General features: G+C 36.6%; 1 protein-coding gene across 1 annotated transcript in view; it reads left to right on the forward strand.

Moving 5' to 3' along the window:
• ZNF451 (zinc finger protein 451) overlaps positions 1-12,897 on the forward strand; it is an 81,773-nt gene that overhangs the window by 50,379 nt on the left and 18,497 nt on the right. The window contains exons 8-13 of the mRNA XM_040643594.1: positions 618-771; positions 1,255-1,402; positions 2,196-3,805; positions 8,352-8,495; positions 9,639-9,769; positions 11,386-11,572. Coding sequence (XP_040499528.1) covers positions 618-771; positions 1,255-1,402; positions 2,196-3,805; positions 8,352-8,495; positions 9,639-9,769; positions 11,386-11,572 — 2,374 coding nt within the window. The remainder of the gene's footprint in view (positions 1-617; positions 772-1,254; positions 1,403-2,195; positions 3,806-8,351; positions 8,496-9,638; positions 9,770-11,385; positions 11,573-12,897) is intronic.

Genomic DNA, 12,897 nt, shown 5'->3' on the forward strand with positions numbered 1-12,897 from the left:
CCTGGAAATGAATAGTTGACTAAGTCTTAGTAACTGGAGTAGTTTGCAGCCATTGAGAAGAATGAATTAGAGATATGCCAGTTGACTTTTAGGGATTTCCATTAGGTATTGTGGAATAAGGGAAACTAAGAGGCAGGGGAGTCTGTAAGATGACAGTATTTGGTAAAACAATGGCAGTCCCCTGCATATTTATTTCTATATATTTTTGTAAATTATTAAGCATGGAGACATTTATGGAAGAATACATAAACATAGGTTATATTGCAGAGTAGAGTGAATAAAGCAAAATGGAAGAAAAAGTATATGTGATATGAAAACATCCATTAACATAATATAGATGTATATATAAAAAAAAGGAAAAACATAGAAAGTAAATGTACTTGTATATTTATTGTCACAGAAAGGTGGTCAAGATTTGTTTTTAAGAAAATTTTTAATTTGCATATGAAACCTCTTTTATGATAAAAAATTCCATAGTTCATACTTAGGGAAGAAAAGTTTTTATGTTAAAACCTGATATAGAATATTCCAAATAAATAAGAAATTTTGAAAGTTGATTTTAAAAAATTGAATATTGATTTCAGTTGTCTATAATACAGCTTTGCCTTGTATTTTAGGAAGCTACAGATGATGAACATAAAAACAACCTTCTTCCTCAGATTATTCAGTGTTTTGCGTGTCCACATTGCTTCCTTCTTTTTAGCAGCAAGGATGAGTGTTTGAAGCATATGTCTGGAAAGAATCATTTCCATCAGAATTTTAAACTGGGTGGTATGTTAATACTCTCTTCTGAAAATTATTGAGCTACTTTAATCTTTGCTGATTTACCATGCTTCTCAGATAACTCTTGAGAAAACTTATCCTCACATTAGATTGAAAACATGAAAGTGAAAGATGGTCTTCATTTTTCTTTTTCAAAAAAGATTCTCCATATTGATCTGCAGCTAACAGTAAGGTTTACTTACTTTGAAGAATGAAGAGAAACTTGGGAAGAAAATATTTATTTAGGATGATGTTTTTATATATCCATAATATCTGGGAAGTTGGGTGTTACTCTGCATATGAGACTCAGATTTTGAGCATGAGTTCAGCATCTTTTGTACTTAAGGCTAGAAAATTACTTCCCTTAGATTTTTATCACATAAATAACAATCTTTTACTTATGCCAGCCAGTGCTGAGAAAGGCAAAGGGATGGAAGGTTGGGTTGCTATCTACTTAAATCTTTGCAAGTTATAGTTTATTTTGTCTTTCAGATGACCAGGGAATAGCACATCCAATATCATTTCCATCTTTTGCAAAGAAACTTCTGATCTCTCTGTGCAAAGATGTCCCATTTCAAGTTAAGTGTGTGGCCTGCCACCAGACACTACGTTCCCACATGGAGCTCACTGCCCATTTCAGGTTTGTACAGGGTTAGTTGTGTTGTAAGGGAATCCTGCCCAAGTAGCTCTTTGCCAGAGGGAGGATTCAACAAATACTTTTCTGTTCCGTGTTTCTCTGCTTTTAAAATGAGAATGTACATTAGTCTGGAAATTAATTCTATTTAGCATAATGAGAGAAATTAAAGGTGTGGAATAAGTGGATATATTGATATTGCTGTGAATGTAAAATGAACTAACAGTTCTAGGTGTATTTTTCTCGGTGTGTTATGTGAGTAGTGTATATATAGGGGAGGAGCGGGTTAAAGTAGAAGCTTGGCTTTAAGTCAGCCAGAATGGAAAGTATATACATATGAAAAGATTAAATTTCTGTGAAAGGCCTAATTTATCAAATAATCATTGGCTTTACAATGGAAATTATCAAGCAACGTACAGTCACCCAGCTTCAGTAGTCATCAACACATGGCAGTCATGTTTTCATTTATATTGTCACCCCATGCAAGTTGTTATTTCAGAGTAAATCATGTCATTCTATCTGTAAATACTTCAATATGTAACTATAAATGGTAAGGACTCTTTTTTTTAATCCTAAAATGCTGTTATCACACCTTTAAAAACTGGTATTTTTAATAGCATCAAAAACTAGTCAGTTATCAAATTTTCCTGATTATTTCGCAAAGTTTTTTATTTTGCATTTGATTTGTTGAAATCATAATCCAAACAAAGTCTGTACATTGTTTATAATTCCTGTAGAAAGCAGAGTTACTGTATTTAGAAAGTACTTACAAAAGAGTTTATTTTTTTATCCAATTTAGAGTTCGTTGTCGAAATGCTGGTCCTGTAGCTATAGCTGAGAAGAGCATTGCCCAAGTTGCAGAAAAATTCCTATTAAAAGGTTACTGTCCAAATTGCAACCAAGTCTATATGGATGAAAACAGTACCCGAAATCACAAGCAGAATTCAGGGCACAAAGTCCGAGTCATTACCTCAATGGAAGAATCAGTCTTACTTTATTGCCACAGCAGTGAAGGGAACAAACCTTCTTCTGACTTGCATCTCTTGCTAGATCAATCAAAATTTTCATCACTTAAAAGAACTATGTCTGTTCAAGAATCTAGCTCACAAGATTACACCACTGTTCCAAAAAAGAAGATGAGTTTAGAAGGTAGAAACCACGAAGGTACGGTTTGTGTTCAGAAAGAAAAGTCAGTTGTAAAAACTTGGTTTTGTGAATGTCATCAACGATTCCCAAGTGAAGACGCAGTGGAAAAGCATGTTTTCTCAGCAAACACGATGTGTTATAAGTGTGTGGTCTGTGGAAAGGTGTGTGAAGATTCAGGGGTCATCCGTTTACATATGAGCCGGATTCATGGAGGGGCACATTTAAATAACTTTCTTTTCTGGTGTCGGACATGCAAAAAGGAAATAATGAGAAAAGAGGCTATCATGGCACACGTGACTGAATTTCATAATGGACACAGGTATTTTTATGAGACAGATGAGGTAGAAGGTGAAACGTTGCCATCATCTTCTGCAACACTGGTGAGGAATGTGACTGCTAAGAATCCTTCTTCAGCTATTACTGTTATTGATCATTCTCCAGCAAACAGTCCTCCAAGGGGTAAATGGCAGTGCCGAATTTGTGAAGATATGTTTGATTCCCAGGAATGTGTAAAACAACATTGCATGTCTTTAGCAAGTCACCAGTTTCATAGATATAGCTGTGCCCATTGCAAAAAGACTTTTCACAAGATAGAAACACTATACCGCCATTGCCAAGATGAGCATAACAATGAAATAAAGGTTAAATACTTCTGTGGGCTTTGTGATCTTATCTTTAATGTGGAAGAAGCATTTTTAAGTCATTATAAGGAGCACCACAGCATAGATTATGTGTTTGTGCCTGAAAAAACTGAAACTTCAATTAAAACTGAGAATGATTTTCCAGTAATAGAGACCAGTAACTTGTTAACCTGTGGTTGCCATGAGAGTTACATCTGTAAAGTCAACAGAAAGGAAGATTATAGTAGATGTCTCCAAACCATGTTGGATAAAGGTAAACTGTGGTTTCGCTGCAGCTTGTGTTCAGCAACAGCACAAAGTGTAGCCGACATTAATACTCATATCCATCAAGTGCACAAAGAAGAAAACAGTGAAGAGGAAGAGGAGCAGCAGTATGTGATCAAGTGTGGCACCTGCACTAAAGCATTTCATGATCCTGAGAGTGCTCAGCAGCACTTCCATAGAAAACATTGCTTTTTACGGAAACCCAGTGTGGCTCATTTTGGATCTGAGAAAACAAGCCCGTACAAGTTTGCTGCCAGTGCCTCACATACAGAGAGAAAACTGAAACAGACAGTAAGCCATCCAAAAAATTCAGACATGGAGAAAGGAGCTGAGAATGACCTAAGCTGTCAGAATATAGGTATGGCTTTACAACTCTAATATCTGTGCAAATTTCACGTTGATAGAGAAACATACATGTATTGTAGCTGTCATTTTCGTGAAGGCTAATAATGATTCAGTTTGGAAGTAAGAAACATGGTAGGATGATGAGTTAATTACCATAGTGTGTACACTTTTTAGGGATGTGTATTCCTAAACACTAATAAATATTAATATTTAAATATTCATTCAACTACTCTAAACTTAAGGGAACAAAGAGTATATATTAGCTTTTTTTTTTTTAATTTTATTTATTTATTTGACCGACAGCAAGAGAGGGAACATAAGCAGGGGGAGTGGGAGAGGGAGAGGCAGGCTTCCCACTGAGCAGGGAGCCCCATGCAGGGCTCGATCCCAGGACCCTGGGATCTGGACCTGAGCCGAAGGCAGACACTTAATGACTGAGCCACCCAGCCACCCCGAATATATATTAGCTTTAAACAGTATGTGTTTCTTTGTTTTTGTTTTTGTTTTTTTAATTTTTACAGAGAGGGAGACAGCCAGTGAGAGAGGGAACACAAGCAGGGGGAATGGGAGAGGAAGAAGCAGGCTCCTAGTGGAGAAGCCTGATGTGGGGCTCAATCCCAGATTGCTGGGATCATGCCCTGAGCCGAAGGCAGACGCTTAACAGCTGCGCCACCTAGGCGCCCCTAAACAATATGTGTTTAAGATAACATTTTCTTTTACAAAAAGCATGGGAATTTTGAGAGATGATGGAAATTGATAGTTTCTGAAAGTCAGATTTGAAAGTTATCCTGAACATTTAGATTCTTATCATTTAGATTTAGGTTCATTAAAAAGATAAATCAAGTGAATTCTTTTTGTTTCTATTTTGACTTTATTCTTTTGTTGATGTTGGCTGATTCTTTGTTTTATTTAAAAAAATTTTTTTTATTCCAGTGATCATATTAGTTTCAGGTGTATAATATTAGTGATTCGCCAATTCTATGTAGTCGTCAGTGCTCATTATGATAAAGTGTAGTCTTAAGTCCTTCACCTATTTCATCCATCCCCCCATCCACCGCCCCTCTGGTAATCACCAATTCTCTATATGTAAGAATCTGGTTTTTTGTCTTTTTTTTCCCTTTATTTCTTAAATTCCACATGAGTGAAATTCTATGGTATTTGTCTATCTAGCATTATACCGGCTAGATCCATCCGTGTTGTTGCAAATGCTAAGATTTCATTCCTTTTTATGGCTGAGAATATTCTCTCTGCGTGTATGTGTATACACACACACACAAACACACACACACATTTAACAAGAGATGTGTATATCTTTTTGAATTAGTATTTTCATATTCTTTGATTAACTACCCAGGAGTAGAATGACTGGATTATATGGTATTTCTATTTTTAATTTTTCAAGGAACCTCCATATTGTTTTCCACAGTGGCTGCACCAGTTTATATTCCCACCAACAGTGTATAAATGTTCCTTTTCCTTTTCCTCCACATCCTCCTATTTTGGCCTTATTCGATAAGTATGAGAAATCTTAAAGATCACGTCAGAATTTGTATATTTTTGTTATGATTTTCTTGGAAGCAAAACCATTACTTAGAGTTAAAATAGCAAATAGAAGTAGAGTTACAGGGGCGCCTGGGTGGCTCAGTGGGTTAGATGTCCACCTTTGACTCAAGTCATGATCCCAGGGTCCTGGGATCAAGCCACGCATTGGGCTCCCTGCTCAGTGGGGAGCCTGCTCTCCCTCTCTCTCTGCCTGCCTCTCCCCCTGTCTCTGTCTCTCTCTCTCATATAAATAAATGAAATCTTTAAAAAAAAAAGAGAGAGAAGAGTTACAAGTGGTAGCAAGAAACCGGGGAGAAAATTGAGGTATAGATTACTTTGTACTTACTCTAGACTTTATTTCTTGCACCGTGTGATAAGACTAAGTCAGTCTAGAAGAGTACAATGTTTTTATTTTGTTCAGAAGTATAATTTTAAATGTATATTCTTTTAAATAGATATTAGCTCTTGGTAAATTATACAATATATAGTGGGGACAATGAGGATATATGGAAATTTTGGCTAAAATGTTTTTTAGAAAGAGAGGGAGAAAGAGAAACTCAAGCAAACTCCAGAGTGAGCACAGAGCCTGACTCAGGGCTTGATCTCATGACCCTGAGATCACGACCTGAGCCGAAACCAAGAGTCAGATGCTTAACCAACTGTGCCATCCAGGTGCCCCTAAAATTTTTTTATAAACTATTGAATTTATACATCCTTGCTCTATAACATGTGTAGATCTCAGTATCATCTTTAGGCATGGCATTGTCTATGTAAGAAATGATTACACGACCTAGTACTGACCCATTCAGCTCTACTTCAGACAGTAAAGCAGTGGTCACACTGTTTTTATGTTCTCTTGTGTTTTTCTTTTGTTTTTCCAATTACTTTTTGGGACTTTATGTTGGTCTGTGTTTGATAGATGATTATAGTATCTAAATCTAGTTACTAAGAATTAAAAAAAATTTTTTTTAAGTAATTTCTACACCCGTGTGGCTCAAACTCATGACCCCAAGATCAGGAGTCACATGTTCCACAAGCTGAGCTAGCCAGGGGCCCCAGCAATTACTAAGAATTTTAAGAAAAGATAAAAGAAGATGGGTAGCATGGAAATGGGAGAGGATGGCAGTAGTATATTTGAGGGGGTCTCTATTAGGTAGAGTTAAAACCTAGTCTTTTTTTTTTTTTTTAAGATTTTATTTATTTATTTATTTATTTTTTAATTTTTTAAGATTTTATTTATTTATTTGACAGAGAGAGAGATAGCCAGCGAGAGGGGGAACACAAGCAGGGGGAGTGGGAGAGGAAGAAGCAGGTTCCCAGCAGAGCAGGGAGCCCGATGCGGGGCTCGATCCCAGGACCCTGGGATCAACCTAGTCATTTTAAAAAATAATTTAAAATATTAAGGTTTGCATTGCTAACCACTAGAAACTTCAAGGTCTTATGAAGCTAGAAAAGTATGAAAGAAGTGAAGGTATGGAGAACAAGAGTTGGAAAATGGTGGAAGAGGAAAGAACCTAAGAGAACCAAGAGAAAGATGTTTATGGTAGGAGGTGCTGGTGTGCTACCAGGACCTCTTATACACCACTTTATGGTAGCAGGGTTGTAGGTAATTTCATTTCTTCTGTCTAGGGTTTTTAACATAGCTAACAGGTTACCAATAAATCAGTCTAGATTGGGAAAAGAGCAAACTTCTGTTGGGGGGAGAAGTTCTTAACAGATAACCTTAAAATTTTATTCTGATGGATGGTACAAGTTTTTGGTTATTTAGCCTCAAAACTTGGTCTTCTAATACACAACTAATGAATCATCGAGCCTTACATCGGAAACCGGGGATGTACTGTATGGTGACTAACATAATATAATAAAAAATCATTAAAAAAAAAAAAGAAAAGAAATATTACCTAAAAAAAACAAAACAAAACTTGGTCTTCTAGTTACTCCAGTACATTTTTTTTTTAAGATTTTATTTATTTATTTGTCAGAGAGCACAAGCAGGGGGAGCAGTAGGTAGAGAGAGAAGCAGCCTCCCTGCCAAGCAAGGAGCCCAATGAGGGATTCGATCCCAGGACTCTGGGATCATGACCTGAGCTGAAGGCAGATGTTTAACCGACTGAGCCACCCAGGTGTCTCTCCAGTATATTATTTTTTTAAAATTCCTTGTATAAATTACTTTTAAAGAAAGCCTTAACTATAATGCGTTTGGTAATGATGGGAGCAGTTTTGGAGGTAACAGAAGCTATAATGATTTTGGCAATTACAACCAATCAATCTTGAAATTTTGGACCCATGAAAGAAGGAAATTTTGGAGGCAGAAGCTCTGGCCCCTGTGGTGGTGGAGGCCAATACTTTGCCAAACAACAAAACCACGGTGGCTGTAGTGGTTCCAGCAGCAGCAGTAGCGATGGTGGTGGCAGAAAGTTTTAATTACTAACAGGAAACAAAGTTTAGCAGGAGAGAAGAGCCAGAGGAGTGACAGGGAAGCTTCATGTTAACAACAGATTTGTGAACTCAACCAAACATAGCGATGGCGGGGCCTAGCTCCTACAAAGAAGACATGTTTTAGACAATACTCAACGTGCATGGGCAAAAAACTTGAGGACTGTAGTTGTGACTAATTGTGTAACAGGTTATTTTAGTTTCTGTTCTATGGAAAGTGTAAAGCATTCCAACAAAGGATTTTAATACAGATTTTTTTTTTTTTTACACCCATGCTGCTGATTGCTAAATGTGATAGTCTGATCGTGATGCTGAAAAATTTAGAAAAAGAAAGGCAGGCTTTAGGGTCAATGGCATGTATATATAGAAAGAATAATAAAGTTTTTGAAATGTTCAGAATATTTTTTATCTGGTGTTTAAGTATACTGTGTCATGTACAAGTTTGGACTTAATGAAAAGGTTTAGAAAATAATATTCAAGATTAACATTTTTGTATATTCTATATATCTTTTAAACTTGAGGAATTAAAATGGTTTTAGCTAATTCTTACCAAATTCAGGTTAATGTTTCTCTCTTCTCAGATGAAGAAGTCATTGAGCTTCCAGATTTGGATTATCTGCGAACCATGACTCATATAGTCTTTGTAGACTTTGATAACTGGTCAAACTTTTTTGGTCATCTACCAGGCCATCTTAACCAAGGAACATTTATTTGGGGTTTTCAAGGTATGGTTGATAAGGAAAACATTTGAGATGATACCCTGTCCTCTTTTTTCCATTTGAATATGTTTCATGTTAAAAGGACTGCTCTTGAACCTTCTTGATTAGAACATACAAACATGAATAGAATTCCTCTTTTTTCCATTAGAATATGTTTAAATAGACTTTAAAATGACTGCTCTAGAACCTTTTTGACCAGAACATGCAAACATAATTAGAATATTGTCACTTCGCGTTGTAGCTGCTCTGCTAGAATATTTTTCTTTTTAAATTTCTCTGTGGTAAATGTTAACTCTCTTTGGTGACCTAAAGTTTGTGGATCTTTAGATACTACATCTAAACACATGCAGATGTTTATTCAACACCTGCGGTGTCCCAGGTACTGTGCTTGGTATTAATCCATGCTTACTGATTATTATATTTATCTCCTTTTTAAAATATAAGGAAGTATGCTGAGAAGTTTATTTTTTTCCAGAGTTAGCTTTTGAACTTGGTTGGGCCTCACGGCTACAGAACTAGTATGATTTTCACGGTGCCATAACTGCCTCTTCAGTTCATCCTTACTGTTCATTCCTCTAAATATCTCTTCACAAACCATTGACCAAACAGAGAGAGAGACTTCTTTGATTTACAGAAGGTTAGTATAGTGAACATCCAATAAACTTCATGTTTGATAGGGAACAACATACAAAGAGGAGGATTGGATTTAAGATAGAAATGTACTGACCTGGAGAAAGTTATCCAGTACAGTCTTTTGGTAAAGTTAGCTTTGTTGATTGCCCATAATTTCTATCCACTGAGTAGCCTTGACATATTTGTGAATAAACCACTAACATTTTATAGAATTACACCATTGAGAGACTTTTCACACACATTACTTTTGATTGTCACTAGCATACCTATGTGTTTCCAGATGAATAGGCAGATTGAAGAAAGTCGGCCTATTTTGCCAAGATTGTAAAGCAACAAAATGGTGATACCCATACCAGAATTGAGTTCTGCATTCTAATCTAGTGTACCTACCCTCTAGAAAGATTTTTCTCTAGTATGTGTTTTTTTGTGATTGAGCTTTCATTTGTATCTAGTGTTCTGTTCTTTTTTTTTTTTTTTCTGTTTGACTATCATTTATGTCTTTTCTAAAAATAATAGGAGGAAACACCAATTGGAAGCCTCCACTCAACTGTAAGATTTATAATTACCTGAACAGGATTGGATGCTTCTTCCTTCACCCTCGTTGTAGTAAAAGAAAAGATGCTGCTGATTTTGCCATATGTATGCATGTGAGTGATTATTTTATTCAAAATCTAATGTGAATCTAGGACCCATTTGGAATTTCTTTTCCGCTTGGATCGTAATGACACTACAGAGCATGCTTCAGTGCTGTATTTCTGTATAAAACATTTTGCATCAGGTTCTGTTTACGACTAATGAGGGCAAGGGCCCATATCATACTTATTTACTGCTTTTCCCCAATTCCCAGCAGACTGTCAGCTACTCATTGTAGACCCTTAACTAATGATCAAGAGATGACATTGTACTTGATGTATGCTAAGATACTTTCACTTTTAACATCTCTGAAACTGGGAGGCACTTTAACTAAAATCACCATTGGCCTAGATGAGATTTGCATTTGCTTCTGTCTGTCAGTCTGCCAGTCACCTAGAGAAGCTGCCAGTCACCTAGAGAAGCTACCAACCTGAGACCCATTTTAAATTAAATTCTCTGCTTATGGATTTACCGATAGCATGAATTTACTCTACAACTTTGTTTTTTGGGTATTTTTGTGTGTGTTTTTTGAAGTAAATTAGTTAGTTTGTTTGTTTAGAGAGTGGGGAGAGGCAAGGCCAGAGGGAGGGAGAAAAAATCTTAAGCAGGCTCCATGTCCAGCCTGGAGCCCAACACACGGCCCCGTCTCACAACCCTGAGGTCCTGACCTGAGCCAAAATCACGAGTTGGACCCTCAACCAACTGAGCCACCCAGGCACCCCTTAAATTTTTTGGTTTTTTTAATTTAAGTAATCTGTACACCCAACGTGGGGCTCGAACTCATGACTCTGAGACCAAGAATCACATACTCTACCAACTGTGCCAGCCAGGCGCCCCTCTGTGCAAACTTGCTGGCTGCTGCTTACATTTTATTTTATTTATTTTTTATTTTTTTTAAAGATTTTATTTATTTATTTGACAGAGATAGAGACAGCCAGCGAGAAAGGGAACACAAGCAGGGGGAGTGGGAGAGGAAGAAGCAGGCTCATAGCGGAGGAGCCTGATGTGGGGCTCGATCCCATAACACCGGGATCACGCCCTGAGCCGAAGGCAGACGCTTAACCCCTGTGCCACCCAGGCGTCCCTGCTGCTTACATTTTAAACTATAAGACATTTCCTCTTCCATTTATTCAGTGCTAAGATTGAGTTATGCAAATTACCTTTCTTACCCTCTCTCTGCGGCAGATTTATTTCTTATTTACCCTTAAATTAAGTGTGTAGCCCCTTATAGCATTCCAGCTTTATGTGACTTCTTTTGGCTTTTTTCTTTCTTTCTTTCTTGGTGGCACGTAAAATATCTGATAATTGATGGCATTTTACATTTGATTAAACGTGGCCTATTTTATTTGTAAAGGAGATCTTTATATCATACTTTGGCAGGAGCTAGAAAACAAGCTAAATATACCTTTCTAGGGGTGCCTGGCTGGCTCAGTCAGTGGAGCATGCAACTCTTGATATCAGGGTTAAGTTTGAGCCCCACATTGGGTATAGAGATTCATTTTAAAAAGTAGTAAAATCTTAAATAAATAAATACACTTTTCTAAATATGTGGTTATTCTGAAATAGATGTAACTTAATTTAAACCTCAAGTACTGATTTTTGTCAACATACGCATTTTGTTTCAACTTAGGCTGGCCGTCTAGATGAACAACTACCCAAGCAAATTCCTTTCACCATCCTCTCGGGAGATCAAGGTTTTCTGGAGCTAGAGAATCAATTTAAGAAGACTCAGAGGCCAGCACATATACTAAATCCTCACCATTTAGAGGGAGATATGATGTGTGCCTTGTTAAATAGCATATCTGATACCACCAAAGGTACGCAGCTGCAGTCACAGTGCAAACCGCCCAAGAGGAGGAGACTTCACTGCTGAGCGAAACCAATAAACTGCTGTCCACTAGTGAACTATTGGCTGCTCACTAAAGCATCATGCTCTCATACTTCTGTCTTACTTATTTTTTCCTTTTCTCTCATTCTTTTAGTGTTTTAGAATTTTCTGGAGCTGTTTCTGATCTATTAGATAAAATCTGTATTCATATGTATAAAATATATATTCATGATTTGAAATAAGCACAGTTTTGCAAAGCGCAGAATCCAGGTTTTCACCGTGTTTCTAAAATACCAAATTTATCTTCAGTTTTTCAGAAAGCTAATTGCTTATAGGTTAAACCAGAAAGCAATAAATAATAATATGGCAAGAAAAAAAAAGACAATTTTAGGAGGTTGACAGGGACAAAAATGAAGCCCTGAGAGAGCTTTAATTCCTTAGAAGGGGTAGGTACTTCCTGTCCTATTCCCAGGACTTATACTCTCTTCTCTGACTTTCTGATATTGTTCAGTGAAGGGGTGTGCTTATGTTCAGTTTCACTAAGAAGTGTTTAAGAAAGGATGTAATTCTAGGGATTTAGAAGAGGTTTTTTTTGTAATTTCTGAAATATGTGCAGAAGAACAAAATTTTAAATATCCTAATGGTTTGCAGCCATGGCTAAGATTTGAAGACACTAATGAATGACCTCAATGAAAAACTATTTTTGGCATTTTTACTATATGCTGTAAGTTTTTCAACTTTCCTCCTAGCTGTTTTTTTTTTTTTCCAGCATTTTTGGAGCCACATTTCGATTGAAAACCCATTCTGAAGAATTTTGCTCTCATCACTGAATTACAGTATATGAATTTACTTTCTCAAAGTTAGGAATCATTAATCTACTAGCCCAACTCTGCTCTTTAAAGGAAAATCAACTCTGTTTTGCGTATTTATGTCATGTCTTAGTACTGAATTTTATCTTCCTATTCTGTAATTTTTGTTTACATCTATTTGCTTTTCTTTTCTTTGGTTGCTGTTTTTTTTTTTTTAATCTCTTTTTCTTTTATTCTTTTGCCATCCTGTCCTCAGTCCTTAACAACATGTACTTAATATCCTGTAAAATACTTGGATTTTTATCTTTGGCACCCAAGGCCAGCCCTTTTTCCTTCTCCTATGCTTCTGCTTTGGGGAACATCTCTTCTATAATTTTCACTGTAAAACCTGTTATGGATTTGCTTCTCTTACCAACTTTACGTGGTATGAAAGCTGCATAAAGTAGGTCTGCGTGGGTATGTTAGGGTTGGAGGTAAGATATAGGTTATTGTTACACACTGATTG

This window comes from Ursus maritimus, unplaced genomic scaffold (genome assembly GCF_017311325.1).
Source record: "Ursus maritimus isolate PB19 unplaced genomic scaffold, ASM1731132v1 scaffold_29, whole genome shotgun sequence".
In the NCBI taxonomy this organism is placed as follows: domain Eukaryota; kingdom Metazoa; phylum Chordata; class Mammalia; order Carnivora; family Ursidae; genus Ursus; species Ursus maritimus.